General features: G+C 33.4%; 1 protein-coding gene and 1 long non-coding RNA gene across 23 annotated transcripts in view; both read right to left on the reverse strand.

Moving 5' to 3' along the window:
* The window catches only part of LOC140054098 (rho GTPase-activating protein 5-like), a 93,355-nt gene extending 81,618 nt beyond the window's left edge, over positions 1–11,737 (reverse strand). For 13 of the 22 annotated variants that reach the window (XM_072098961.1, XM_072098953.1, XM_072098951.1 and 10 more), the window contains exons 1-5: positions 11,597–11,735; positions 3,889–4,402; positions 1,540–2,197; positions 1,098–1,310; positions 406–699 (exon numbers count right to left, since the gene is read on the reverse strand). In XM_072098961.1, the coding sequence (XP_071955062.1) occupies positions 406–699; positions 1,098–1,310; positions 1,540–2,197; positions 3,889–4,297 (1,574 nt within the window). In that variant the 5' untranslated portion in view covers positions 4,298–4,402; positions 11,597–11,735. Of the gene's footprint in view, positions 1–405; positions 700–1,097; positions 1,311–1,539; positions 2,198–3,888; positions 4,403–11,236; positions 11,286–11,596 lie in introns of those variants that run through there. The other 9 variants (XM_072098965.1, XM_072098964.1, XM_072098962.1 and 6 more) reach the window with 5 other exon arrangements.
* On the reverse strand, positions 7,671–8,791 carry LOC140054498 (uncharacterized). The gene is made up of 3 exons (XR_011846526.1): positions 8,693–8,791; positions 8,183–8,325; positions 7,671–7,933 (listed from the first exon to the last, which is right to left on the reverse strand). It is a non-coding gene; the product is annotated as an uncharacterized lncRNA (long non-coding RNA).
* Positions 11,738–13,733: the final 1,996 nt, after the last annotated feature.

Raw genomic sequence — 13,733 nt, forward strand, 5'->3', positions numbered from 1 at the left:
GATCTGATTGTGATTTTTGCAATTTATATATTTATTTTTAATGCCAAATAAACAGATTTTACTTAAATAATTTGTCAATATTAATAATAAATTAATAAATAGGTTTTCCACATTGGAGTATTTTTTTGGGGCAATCATACACACTGATTATTGGAGTCCTTCATAAACATCTACATTAAAACAAACTAAACTCATACATAATACCAATGAAAAACAATGTAGTAAATGCAGTATCTGTAATAGAATATTTTTAAGCTCTGTCTACACTATCAAACTGAAAAAAAAATGTGATATGCCCATATGATGATGCCATATCACTACCATGTTTGGGCACATCACACTTTTTTGTCAAACTAGTTTGATAGTGTAGACAGAGCTTTAACCATAAATTAATAGGTTTTCCACCTTGGATATGATTGTAAACTATCCTGGATAGCCAGCAGATGTTCATGCGATAATTTCAACTTGTCAAAATTTGTGAACACTTCAGCGCACTCAAAGAGCAGTTCCTTGAAGTCATTTTTAGCCTTTTGCGTAATCTCCTCCTGATGGCTGTTGTAAATTTCTTTACGTTCATCCACGGTCAACTCCTGGAAACTCTCCTCTTCTTTGAAGTGTTTTGTGATATCTTCGTAGCGCTTCCCTGGCATCACTTCGTGACTGGAAGCTTGAAGTAGTTTGCGGAAGTCAGACTGCATCCTGTAAAAGAATGTGTGGTAATAACATGATGCAATTTTATAGTAGTGTCAACTCTCCCAATACCGGACATCTTTGGGCTGGCCAAATATGTCTGGTTTTCTTGAAAGTCTGGTATTCGGAATGTGTTTTTAATGGTAAAAATGAATCTGGGACTGTTTGGAAAAGTCTGGTATTGGGAGAGTTTAGTGTACTACTATATGTTGTAGATCACAAATAATATAAGGCAAGGATCACAACCCATAGTACTTGTACTGTATGCTTGCACTTGATGCCTTTTGGGGAGGGAGGAAGAACACCCTGCAAGCTATAGGCTTGAATGCAAAGGTCATAGGTCATTGCAAAATCAAAAACTCCCTATTTTCACTAGTATTATTGTATGATATAAGCACCACTGTTACCTTTCTTTTCTCTTAGCTGCACACAATTTGTTGATGTGGTTCTTGAATTGTGATTCACAATCTGAATCATGCGTTGTGAAAATACTTGCAGGAATCCTGTTATCAAGTGTCTGGTTGATGTGCGGGTGCTCCTGCCATTCACCATCTAAGTGGATGAACCATTTTTCAAACCTCTCGTGCTTCTCAAGAGATTCCCTACATTCCGACCAAGATCTGTCACAAGTACCAGGGAAAAATTTCATTTTCAAATTGTGATGATTTTTGAGTAAAGAAACATTGTTTTGTACTGTATTTTTTGCTACACAATTTTAAAAATGTGTACTGTAGTGCACTAAGGTTGTTTTGTATAGGTTTTTGCTATGCTTTTAAAAATAACAAATTAATTAGATACCATAAATTATACAAACCAATGTAAAAAAAAATACTGTAGTGTATACTGTACCTTTGACCAATAATATTGAGGTCTGGAAATATATCGTCAAAAACACTTGGTAACAAATGGAGGTACTGCTCCAGCATATGCTGTTGGTGGTTTGTTTTTAACTTTTTGACGTGACTATCAAACCGTTTCTTTGCTTGCCTTGTACCTAGATGAAATATATAGTCCTCGTATGCAGGCTCGTGTTCGAACCTTTTCATAGAGTTCCACTTTAGATGGTAGTTTGTGATATGTTCTTTTAAAATTGCACTGTACGAATCTGTCACCCTGTCAATGGTGATTTTACGATGCTTGTTTGCTTCGCTATACGGCACGACTTTTCGAGTTCCTTTTGATTTATCAATCAATTGAACTAACGTGACAAACGCAAGATTTACATTCACCGCTTCGTTAGCGGATGTCTCAATGAGCAGGATTTTGTGTTTTTGAGCGAATTTCTCAATCTCGTGCATATTGTAATCGTCAGCTTCATCACACTTGGTGACAGCTATTACGTAAGATTTACCAGTTTTCTTTAGTAGACTGTGCAAACTAGCCATGAATTCAATTTGTTTTTCCGCATTTCTTTGCCGTACTAGACTTGCATCATACACAATCAAAAATCCATCTATTGATATTTTTCCATTGGTAAATGTTACTTTCTTAAAATTATCTTCATCCCCTAAAATTACAAAAAAAATTGAAATAAACATAATTAGTAACAAAAATAATTACAGGTGGTACATACTGTAGAAGGAGTACTGTAAATACAGTTACTGTATTACAGCACAAAAACATACTAGCTACTGTACAGGCCTCGCAAAAATCAAGACTGTACAAGATTTGCTTACCATCTCAATTTCTTGGTGGCCAAAACTTGTGAAATATTTTTATTTATTTTACTTAGTTTGCATCAGAACTGATCATTTCAATTTTTAGTTTCAATTTTTTTTTTTGGTTGCCCCTGGATAGAGTGCAACTGTTTCTGAGAGCTACGCAAACTGTAAGTGTAAGTCCCACATTCTGGAGGATTTTTATATATTATTTTTATTGGATGATTAATCTGGGTCAAACAATGCTGGAGATATGGAAACGTGTGTTTACTTTCAAGCATGTGACAAATCAAAGATACAGTACACTGTATTGTCTTTTTTTTTACAGTTTCTACAATATCTCCTAATATATTGTTATCTATAATTAATAGTTTACAAAGAAAAAAGATTGCACAAAAAAAGGAAAGGTTCAAATTAACTTGAATTATTATACAGTTTAATATTTAAATAAAAAAACAGTGAATGAATTTTACAATCACAGTACAATTATAACGCAATCACTTTGCAGTGTACTTGTGTGAATGTTATGGACAATAAAACGATTGGAATCGTGACTGTGTAACATCAATGTAATCTAAAGAGAAACGAAACATGCTCGAGTGAGACAAAACATCATTTCCACATTGCATTTCCAACGTGCCTAACGCAAGCGTCTACGATTAAAAAAACACACACGGTGTAATGCATTGTACCGCAATCTACTGCGCTAATCGCGGTCATTACTCAGAGTTGTATTGTCGTCTTGGGAATTGGCAAACGACTAGAATGTCACAAGTGTATGTTGGCAATACTGATTTGAAAGCTATCACAGGGTAACGGATATCAATATTCAGAATTACTGGAACATATAGTAGCAACTAGCAGAGTTTAATATAGAGGTTTATTGGCTTTTTTGCTGAATAGTCTATTAAGATCTTTAGTCATTGCCTTTAAAAAAAACAATAAAATGACTGTCTATTGTTTTACTATGTTTTATCATGTGCCAATGAAACAAACAAACAATGTTTACAATAGATATAATTTATAATTGTTTACAATGTACAGTATAGGACAGTTGTTCTTGTAAACAGTGTGTTTTTTAGTTCCAAGTTGTGGTGCTTTAGAACAAACAATTTTTTTCAGTAACAATACTTTTTATCGATACGATTTTTATCTGTTGACGAGTATTGTACATACACTACAGTGCTGGTTAGCATCAGGTCTCTATACTATCTAAATGATACTTGAGTATTGAGTTGAATTGAATGAGGATAATATTTTCATGACTTGAAAGCCTAATTGTTCTATTCAATGAAAGGAAACTTTCAGTTGAAAAGTTTGATCAGCAAAATTGTTCCCTGAGCTAAGTAATTTTATAAAGCATTAACACAGCAAGTTTAATAAACTGTTTGAATTTATAATATAATATTATTCATTCTCTAATCAAAACATTTTTTTAATGAATGAATGTCACAAAATCCAAGTCACCATCTGTCATACAGTAGTACCAGGCAAATATAGAAATGACAAGATAAAAAAAACAAATACCCTAATAACTTACCCAACTGGTCTTTACACAAGTACATCAGCTTATCTTGTGAGCCTATCTTAGTACTCACGCAGCGATTCAAATAAGTCCTTGTGTTATTTCCACGAAAAGGCTGGAATGAAGAATCATCGATGAAATCGGTCTGTTCAATAATACGGAATGAATACGTTTGTCCTTCGTAAACTAACTTCTTCTCTCCCCAATAAACAAAATGATCGTTGTTTACGACACGCCCACTGAAATCACTTTGACTAATCACGCAGATATGTTCTTTATAGTAGTCGTCCGCTTCCGGTCGAACAAAACGATTGCAAAGACAAGACTTGCCGACACCGCATGAACCTTTCTCCTTGTCTGTCCCCGACAGACCGACAACGGATATATTGAAAACTCGTTCTTTATCTTTCTGCTTCCCAGCCATGTTTTATTGTTTCGCTGCCAGGAGATTTTTTTTTAAAAATGTTAAAGTTTGTAATGGCCTTCTCACATTGTTTAATATTTTGTATGTCGACCAAGAGCCACAAACCTATAAAAAAGAAAATAAAGAGATTGTCTTAATGACAGTGTCATAATTATAGCATCACTCTATCAGTAACTGTACATAATCAGTACATTCCAGGAAGCTGTAAATTACTGTACAATAAACAACTTAAACAACCGATGGGGTAATTAAGGAAAGATGGTAATTAATATTACAAGTTAATGTACACTTTCATACAGTATTGTATGGATACCAACTTTCATGTAATTGTACCGAGTGCGCTGTACATTGAGAATGGACTTTAGAACTCTTTTTTTGGGACACCCATTTAAATCCTGTGAAACAAACGAGAAGCAATTACTAATTTCACTAATTTCGTCAGACACTGAGTATTGTTGACTGAATTCTTTGCTGACTACTGTGCTGTACGATAGCCACTTCATAACTCTATTGTTATAGTAATATTTCAGCCTTAGTCATCAGCAGTAGTCCTATTTATAGAATCGGTTAATTTTATTTTAATAGCACAGAATATCTATCATAAACTTCCCATGTTTTCAAATTAAAATTAACAATTAATTTTCACATTAATCTACTCTCACCTACTGTACAGTATCTGGAAACTCAATAAATTTACAATGAATGTTTAAGGTCAGTTGTTATTACAATCACTGTATGTAATGTTTAATTAATTAATGTTAATATGATTATGAATGAAGAGAAAAAAAGTTATGAACTGCGCTTTTACACATGACGGTGGGTGTTCACCAACTACACCAATATCGAATATGGGTATTTTTCTTCTTTTTTTCTCATACTGTTTGTATTGTATTTCTCTGCTAAAGGTTCTTTTTGAGTGATCACTATTTGGCATTGTAAACAATAGTAAGCTAGGGCTAGGAAATGTATCGATGGATACGCAAATTGAAAGCTTTGTCTTAAATCTATTGTGGCTAGTAGCATGCATTGTTTAGGAAGTGACTAATTGTTATTTAACGCCCATACATTCTTAAAAAACTAAATTAATATATTTCTTAAAGTTTTTTCACAATTAACAAAATAGTTGGTCTAACATTGTGATGGTAAGTGCTACAGTAACTAATTGCTGAACTCAACATTGGGTTCAGGGGCGGATCCTGGATTTTTTCAAGAATTATTAATAACAATTTGTTTGTAAACAAAACTTCATAATTTTATTTTAAAAGGGAATTAAAAGCTATTAAAAGGGATGAGCTAGAGTCGCATAAGAACATTTCAGTGCTTGAGAATTGAGTTAGTAATCTAATGGAAGATTCCCACTCTTTTGTAGATGGCCAGTACACAGTTAATTTTAATTAATGCTACACAAACACAATATCTCCAACTAAAAAAACAGTTTTATTTACAGTATAATAATAAATTGGATATTTCAACAATGGGTTTGAGATCTCTAGTTTTTTTTTTCAGGTAAATATCTATCAGTAAAATTAACCAGTTATTATATACTGAGAAGAAACAGGCTCTTAGAAATAAATGTTTTACATTTGACAACTGAAAAAAAATGATAAACATTGGAAATAAATATTTCGATTTATTCATTAGAAAAATTTGAAGGAATTTTCCTACACAGTACTCTAAAATATGTGCTCTAGTGTAATAAATTAATTGCTGCATTTACACTTTTCCCATGCAGCCTAAAGTGTTTACAAGTTGAAAGTTTAAATTCTTCAATTAACAATTTCCTATTCAATATTTATAAGGAAATTCCTTTAGTTTAGCTTTGGGAAAATGCATTAAAGCTGAAATGTTTACATAATAAGGAATGGGGAACATTTGGAAAATATACTAAAGAATTGGAATGGAAGAAACTTACCCGGGCATCTAGTCATACTGTACAACAATATTATTTATTATTATTTAATACTTTAATGTATAATTATTTAAATCTAGGAATCTAGATCAACCTTTTCAGTAAATATACACATTTGACATGCTATGTGTGGGAAGGGGCATTTGGCATATTGGTACAACTCACATGTTTGATTTGTGATATGAGGCTACATCACAGTAAGCCAGAAAAATAAAGAATTACAACACTGTAGTGTATAATTCTGTTTAAAGATGTATTGTCCCCCTGAAAACATTTTTTTTTTAAATATTTTTGTTGAATAGGCCATTTTAATTGCACATAAAAGTTATTCACTTTGAACTGAAATTGGATCGAAAAAAAAAATGTTTTACTCGAGAAAATCGTAATTTAAAGCAAAAATTAACCAACCGGAAGCTATTTGTCTGGAAGACAAACGTGTTCCGGTTTAATTTAACCCTTGACCTGAGTTAGCTCATAAATATTCATATTGTATGGATACATCTTGTGGATGATGGTTCTCTCAACAAACAGCCAACAACGCGACGATAGCAATGCATAGAGAGAGTCGAGTAGTGACGCGAGACGATCTTGAAGAAAACACGAAAACTATAGCTAGCAGAATACTAAGTAGAACTGCAGTTGGTAACTTTGATGTTGAATCTTATTCATTTAGGTGAGTTTTTGTTTCGCTAGCAGGAGAGGCCTAGCTAGGCCCTAGGCCCGAGTTTTCTGCTACTGTATACTAGTCTACTACATACTAGTAGGCCTAGTACTAACTAGCACAACCACATGGCAGGCAGTCTCGAGTAGCCTTACTGCTGCCTCCTGTTTCTATAAGTAGAGGTAGTAGGCCTAGGCTAGGCAGTACACTACTAGCTAGGGCTAGACCACCACCAGGAGGGATGTATTTTTTTTTTATAATTTTGTTTGGCATCCTGATAAATTGGTTTAATTTGTTAGGATTTCAACTATCTATTCTGCAGAGAAAATTACCAAATAAATCTAAATATTGTTTTGAATGTTTACTGTACAGTATTTTAAAAATATTTTCTGCATCAAATGCAATAGGTTCAAATCAACATTTGCACAATTAACCATTTTATGCAGATATTTGACACAATTTTCTTCTTTTTTTTCAGGTATTAACATTGATTGAACAATAAGAGCAAGTGAAGTAGTGAGAAACACAAAATGTATCGGCAACATTCACAATTTATTGAAACATTTCTTACTATTAAAATGACACTTTGTAATGGATATGAGCGATCTTAGAAGACTATAGCTGCCGTAATTACTGCCACAATCAACACATTGATATTAGTAGACAAATTGACACAAAAAACAATACAGGAATTCAATAAGATATACTGTAACTGTATATAGGCCTAGGCCTATATATATTTTTTATTAACTCCTTTTGCAATGTAATATTTACAGTAACATTATGAAGTGTAAGTAAAATTGAAGAATTTATTCTGTGTACTGTTGTAGTAGTATTTTTTATTTATTGAATGTTATGTTTACAAAATAATATACTGTACAAATATTATTGCTTTATAAAAAAAATTATACTGTACAACATTTTACAAGCTGAACAGGAACATATTGGCCGAATGCAGCATCACAAATATTTTTCTTGCAATATCCAATCATATACAGAGTCTATCATCAGTTGTCTTTATGAAGTACAAATGTGACCTCTGTTCCAGTCTTCATCAGCTCAACGTCTTTAAATAAAAATGTTTAAATAATGATGTATAAATAAGTTAAATATTTCACAAAATCTAAAGTTTTTAATTTCGGCAAAGTACGAAAACCTGGAATTTGGTATTTATAAATAGGTCTAGATCATGCACATTTAGTGCAAAATGTGGGCTAGTGAAATTGCTTGCTTTGACAAATAAGTACACTAACTTTCTATGGTAAAACACATTACAACTAAGACTTAATAAAGAGAAAACAAATATTTGACTTACTACAGTACAGAGTTACATGGTAAAGAACAGTAGTTTGTGTGGTAAAATGGCTAAGCTGGCTTTTCCCCTCTGTCTACTTGTACAGTGCTGCTGGAGGAAGGTTCTCAACTTCAGGCTTGTAAGTTGTATTGTAACTATTTTCCCTGAAAAAATGTTTGTTTTATTTTTATCATAAAAACTAGTTAAACAAGATTCAACTGTAAATTATGTATATGGTACAGCAGGCTGGCTGTATTTTCGGATTGATGGCCTAGCCTAGGCCAGTCTATGAAGAGTACAATGTATAGGGCCTAGCTGGGCATTTTCTGCAGAGACCCGATTGTCCCAGCAGCCTGCCTCCTCTACTACTACTACTACTAGCCTAGGCCTATGCATGTATTATTCTAGGCCTAGCCCTGAAAAAATCCCAGGCTAAGTTAATTAATTACCTTCCTGTTATTACAAACGTCTGTCTAGTTTGCGTTATATATATAATTATTATATTTAAAATAACCGTCTAGGCCTACTTACCGACAAATTAACAGCTTAGCTTTACATACGATCAGGGGAAACCCCCAGTCGAGTCGCGTCGATCTGTGGGTGTTGTGTACACAACAACGTGCATCATCCATGTTTGTTAGATCAGATCCCAGCTGTGTCGATGCTCATTAACATATCATGCATATTTATGAGTTAGCTCTATCGGCCTAAATTTTGAGCTGACAAGTTGGGAAAATTGATTAACTTATTTTGCTTTTTTCTTAGCGAAATTAATAAATTTTTTCGGATTTTTTTTCGGCGAAAGTGAACAACTTTATTATAGCTACAATATGGTCTATTCAAAATTTGATTTAATTGATCTTCATTTTTCATGTTTTGGGGGACAATACAACTTTAATTCAGCTAATTAATAATTAGTTAATATTCCTCCCCCTGCCCAGTCATACACAACACTGACTTGCGCCTACCGTCTATTAAATCTGAGCACTTTACTGTACCTGCAACTACACTAACAGACCTGTACAGTATATTCTAAAACAACCGTACTGTACAGTACTGTAGATGCTGCAAGGATATCAACAAATATTTTCACATTTGTTCAATTATTTTTTCTAGAAACACTTTTGTTTTAAATCTTAATTGAGACCTCTGGGACACAACAAATTATCCCTTATAGGGCTTGTACCCTGAACAAGGATTGGATTTAGCCAAATTGTTAAAACATATATTGCTCAAGTTTCTTTAAAGATGTATTGTCCCTTGAAACACAAAAAAATGAAGGTCAAAATATTCTAAATTTAAATTGGCCATATCAAAGTAATATTAAAGTTATTCACTTAAAGTCGAAAATTCCAGCCAAAAACAACTATTTTACGTAATTAACAGGTAAATTAATTTGATTACATTTCGTCTGGAAAATTGTCGCGAGCGAAAGTAAACAAAGATTTCAAACCATGAGTATACATTATGCATGATGCTAATTAGGATTGTTTACAACAAGGAAGTTTTATGATCATGCAAACAGAGTAGCTAAATAAGCGCGTTGCATTATGCGTTGCATTATTATATGTTTTGATCAAAAACTTTGACTGGAAGTCAAAGTTATTTTTTGAACCAAAAAACGTCTGTATTTCAGTTAAATGATTTTTTTTTTGACTAATTTTTGGCGAAAATTAATAACTATTATGATACTTCAAAATGACCCACTTTTTTTCGAAATCTTTTATTTTTTTGAATTTGACAAAGGGACAATACATCTTTTAAGGAAAGAAATATGCTCTTATTTATATATGGTAATGTACATTTCCGAGTAGAAACAGTGGCAATCTTGATTTCATATTCTCCCTCTGCTGTCTCATGCTCTCTAGTGTTTATTATAATCTTGCCACTGTTTTGTTGTTCACTGAAATGTCATTATCACAGATGATGTATACAATAAATATGGTACAGACTGTATATCAACACCAAGTATTATGCACTTGTCAATTGTATGACCCACTATACGACCCCCGGGAGAGGTGCGTCATGGGTGCGTCATTTACAAATAATTACTGACGCAGGGGTGCGTCAAAAAACCTAGATGGTACGTCACATCAATGAACAAGGTGTGTCAATGTCCGTCACTTTACCACCCACCATATCATAAACAACATGGTCACAGTGCGTCAAAATGGGTGCGTCATGGTCACCTAAAGGTAAGTCACATTTTTGACGCACCGGTGCGTCATGGTATTCAAAGGTATGACGCACATCGGACAAATGACGCACCTCTCCCGGGGGTCGTATAGTGGGTCATACAATTGACAAGTGCATTAAGAAGAGTGACATTGACAGATACAAATTATAGTACAGTAGGCCTAATGACAAGGAAATAAATTAAAAATACATAAACCATCTGCGAAAACTTTTGAGGAAATAGACAGTGGAGATGCAAATTCTTGAATCTTTACAATCCCCTTAACAATAGGAAGATTATTGTATTTTTCTAAAACAATCAATAAGTGTTGTCTTAGAAAATACAATAGATCTTCCTTTTGTTTAAGCAAAGATTAAAAGAGGAAGTTGAGATTTGCTTAAATAACATTATTTTTCTTTCAATTTATATTCAATAGAATAAACAATTTAGCAAATAAAACTACGGTACTTGAATAAAATTAGTAATAGGGCCTAGGCTAGTAGCATGAAAATCACTTGGCAAAGCAATATTAATAATACATATTATTAAAAATAATGATATAGGCTTAGGCCTATATTATAATTAATTAACAATAGATACCCCGACCCCCTCCCATCCCTTGTTGGTGGCATCCCCTTTTGGGGGTTGAAGTGTGTCATGTTACGAGTCTGAGAGTAGAAATAGATTAATCCATTTGAAATATCTATTACCTATACCAGTCTCCAAAATGTTGGCCAAACTTTAACTTTATATATAGACTTGATAGATTACAGATAAAAAAAAAAGAAAAAGTATGCTATGCCACACTTCCAGCTAGAGGAGGCCTAGGCTAGGCCAACTCTACTTGGCGAGCTGACTGGGCTCCTCAGCTGGCACACACAGTTGGTTAAATAGCTCACAATTTCGGAGTTTAAAGCCTTAACTTTATAATATTTCCATAGCAAATATTACACATCTGATTCATTTACAACCTCCATTTACCGAACTATTTAAACAAGATTATATATGATGCAAGAATACCACTAAACCAAACCAGGAAGTGCTAAAAAGTCGTCGTCTCTCACACCGTGAGCCAGCCTGTGAAAAGAGACGATGCCATATTTGATAATGCGATCGTCTGCCTACACTGCACGATCGAGTGAAGTACTTTACTTGCCTCATTTCATTTACAAATTATCGTGAACAAATAACAACCAAATGTACCATTTTAACATATCTCAGTATTGCTGTATATCAAAACAGCAATTGATTATACATACCAAATAACTTACTAGGCTAAAATCATGCAAGTATTAATATTATTCCCGTAAAAACACAGCAGGCCTGGCGCAGGATCACTCTCTATCTCTAATTATCGCTTGCTTACCACCAATCCTGATATTGAAGGGCTTCTTTGATTGGCCAATCGAAACTGTTCGTACACACAACTCGATCTAATCGCATTGGAAATATCTATAATATTTTATCAAATGCGTTACGTAAATTAATCAAAACCTTGACAAACACGTACATCAATTATTCAAAATTGACGTTCATGTACTGTTTATGTATTTAACCTTGAAACTCCACATAAAATAAGTATTATATTTATCCAACTTCGAAGTTCCCTAAATAACTATTCTGCCCAATCACAATTAACTTTACATACGAACGAAATACGCCCTCATTTGCTGGAATGAACTTTGCAATTGTTCGATTGACATACACGCACACAGTAGTACTAACTTTTTGTTATAATTGTGCAGGACCTCCATCCAACAAAAAATAAGTTCTTTCCGATGATGAGATTGACCAGAAGATTATAGAGAAAAGATTTCACCAATATTTCTTTGACCAGACGTAGGAATATAAGAAATTGAAAAAGAATTGTTTTATCGTTCAATCGTAATCGTACGATTCCAACGTTATCCCAGAATTGAACTCCTCGAAGTTATATTACAATATAATAATCATAACGTTTGCAATGTGTGGAACGTCGAAAAGTTAGTCTAATAATTAGCCACCTCTATTTTTAATTGAAACATAATAAATCAACATTTTAAAAATAGTACTTCTTCTATAAAGGCCCACTATTATCTTTTTATTGAGAGGAAAAATCATCCTGTCTAGTAATATGGGATTTTTTATTTAGCACAATTGATTTTAATCATATTTTCGATTGTGTGTGTGTGTCGCAATCTGAGGCCTGGGACAAACGCACACTAGTTCCCACTTGAATTCAATTCCCCATGGATTAATCCACTTCCCTCAGATCCACCACCAAGTCATACGAAGGAGAAGCTTCGATTCTCGGCAATTATTATTATAGACCTACTGCTTTCTCACTCGTATTCAATTAAAACTCCTAAATCCTTGTCTAAACAATGAAATGGATTAACTTGTGTCGCATCATGTAGTGTTGTATTGCTTGATTAGACACATCGATTTTAAGCATTGAATTGAGTCACACCGCATCTCTTCATAGAAACTTGATGTATGGTTTCATGTATAATACTCAGTCTCTACGTTTGTAAAAACAGTAGCCTATAGTACTTATTTTTATTATGATGTTGATTGTTGTCCTCAGAGTATCCATGGAAATCGAACTTGTGTACGGTGTACCTGGGTTTTAATAAATAAAATAATAATAAAAATAATTTTTTATAATTAATTAAAATATTCTGGATGTAAAGCGCCTGCTGTGAACATTATAAACTCCGGTCAATTTTTGATCAAACAGGGAATGGGGAGGGGCTATTTTTTTTCTCTCACTTAAATTAAATAATTATGTATATTTCATTTATCTGAAGGACAAAACTTAAAGCTGTATTGTGTGAAACTGAAAACTTGAAGAACACAGAACCTTTATATCTTAATTAACTTTCTTTATTTACTCAATTACAAGAAGTGTGCCCAATACTAGGCCGAATATAAAAGAGGTTTCCATTGATATTTATTTTTGTATTTTTTTTGGTATTTTTCCTGTCTAGGCCTCTCATTCATTTTGTCCGATCCGGCATAAGCAGTAAAGTACGGAGATTCATAATTTATTGCATGGCCTACTCCGCTTCGAATAAATGCCCCTGAACGGAGATGTGCCTCCCTGCTTCAAATAATTCTGAATAAAAGAGCTTACACCATCAAATAAACGCCCGGATGTGTTAGGTCTATTTCTCGAATAAACTCTTCGCTGGTTAATTGTGTTCACTGTTATTACTTATTAGGTGCACCAATATTTTTACAATTTTTGGGGGCGTGGACGGGGGTGGGGGAGGGTCGGGATGAGTTATTTGATAATAAATTTAATAAAATGTTGCTATATTACAAAATTTTTTTCTCGAATAAATACGGTACTGTACTCTGTTTAAATGCGGCAAACTATTTTTTAGAGCATGCTACTAAGTATTATTTTTAGAT

The sequence above is a fragment of the Antedon mediterranea genome, chromosome 7, assembly GCF_964355755.1.
Source record: "Antedon mediterranea chromosome 7, ecAntMedi1.1, whole genome shotgun sequence".
NCBI classification, from domain to species: domain Eukaryota; kingdom Metazoa; phylum Echinodermata; class Crinoidea; order Comatulida; family Antedonidae; genus Antedon; species Antedon mediterranea.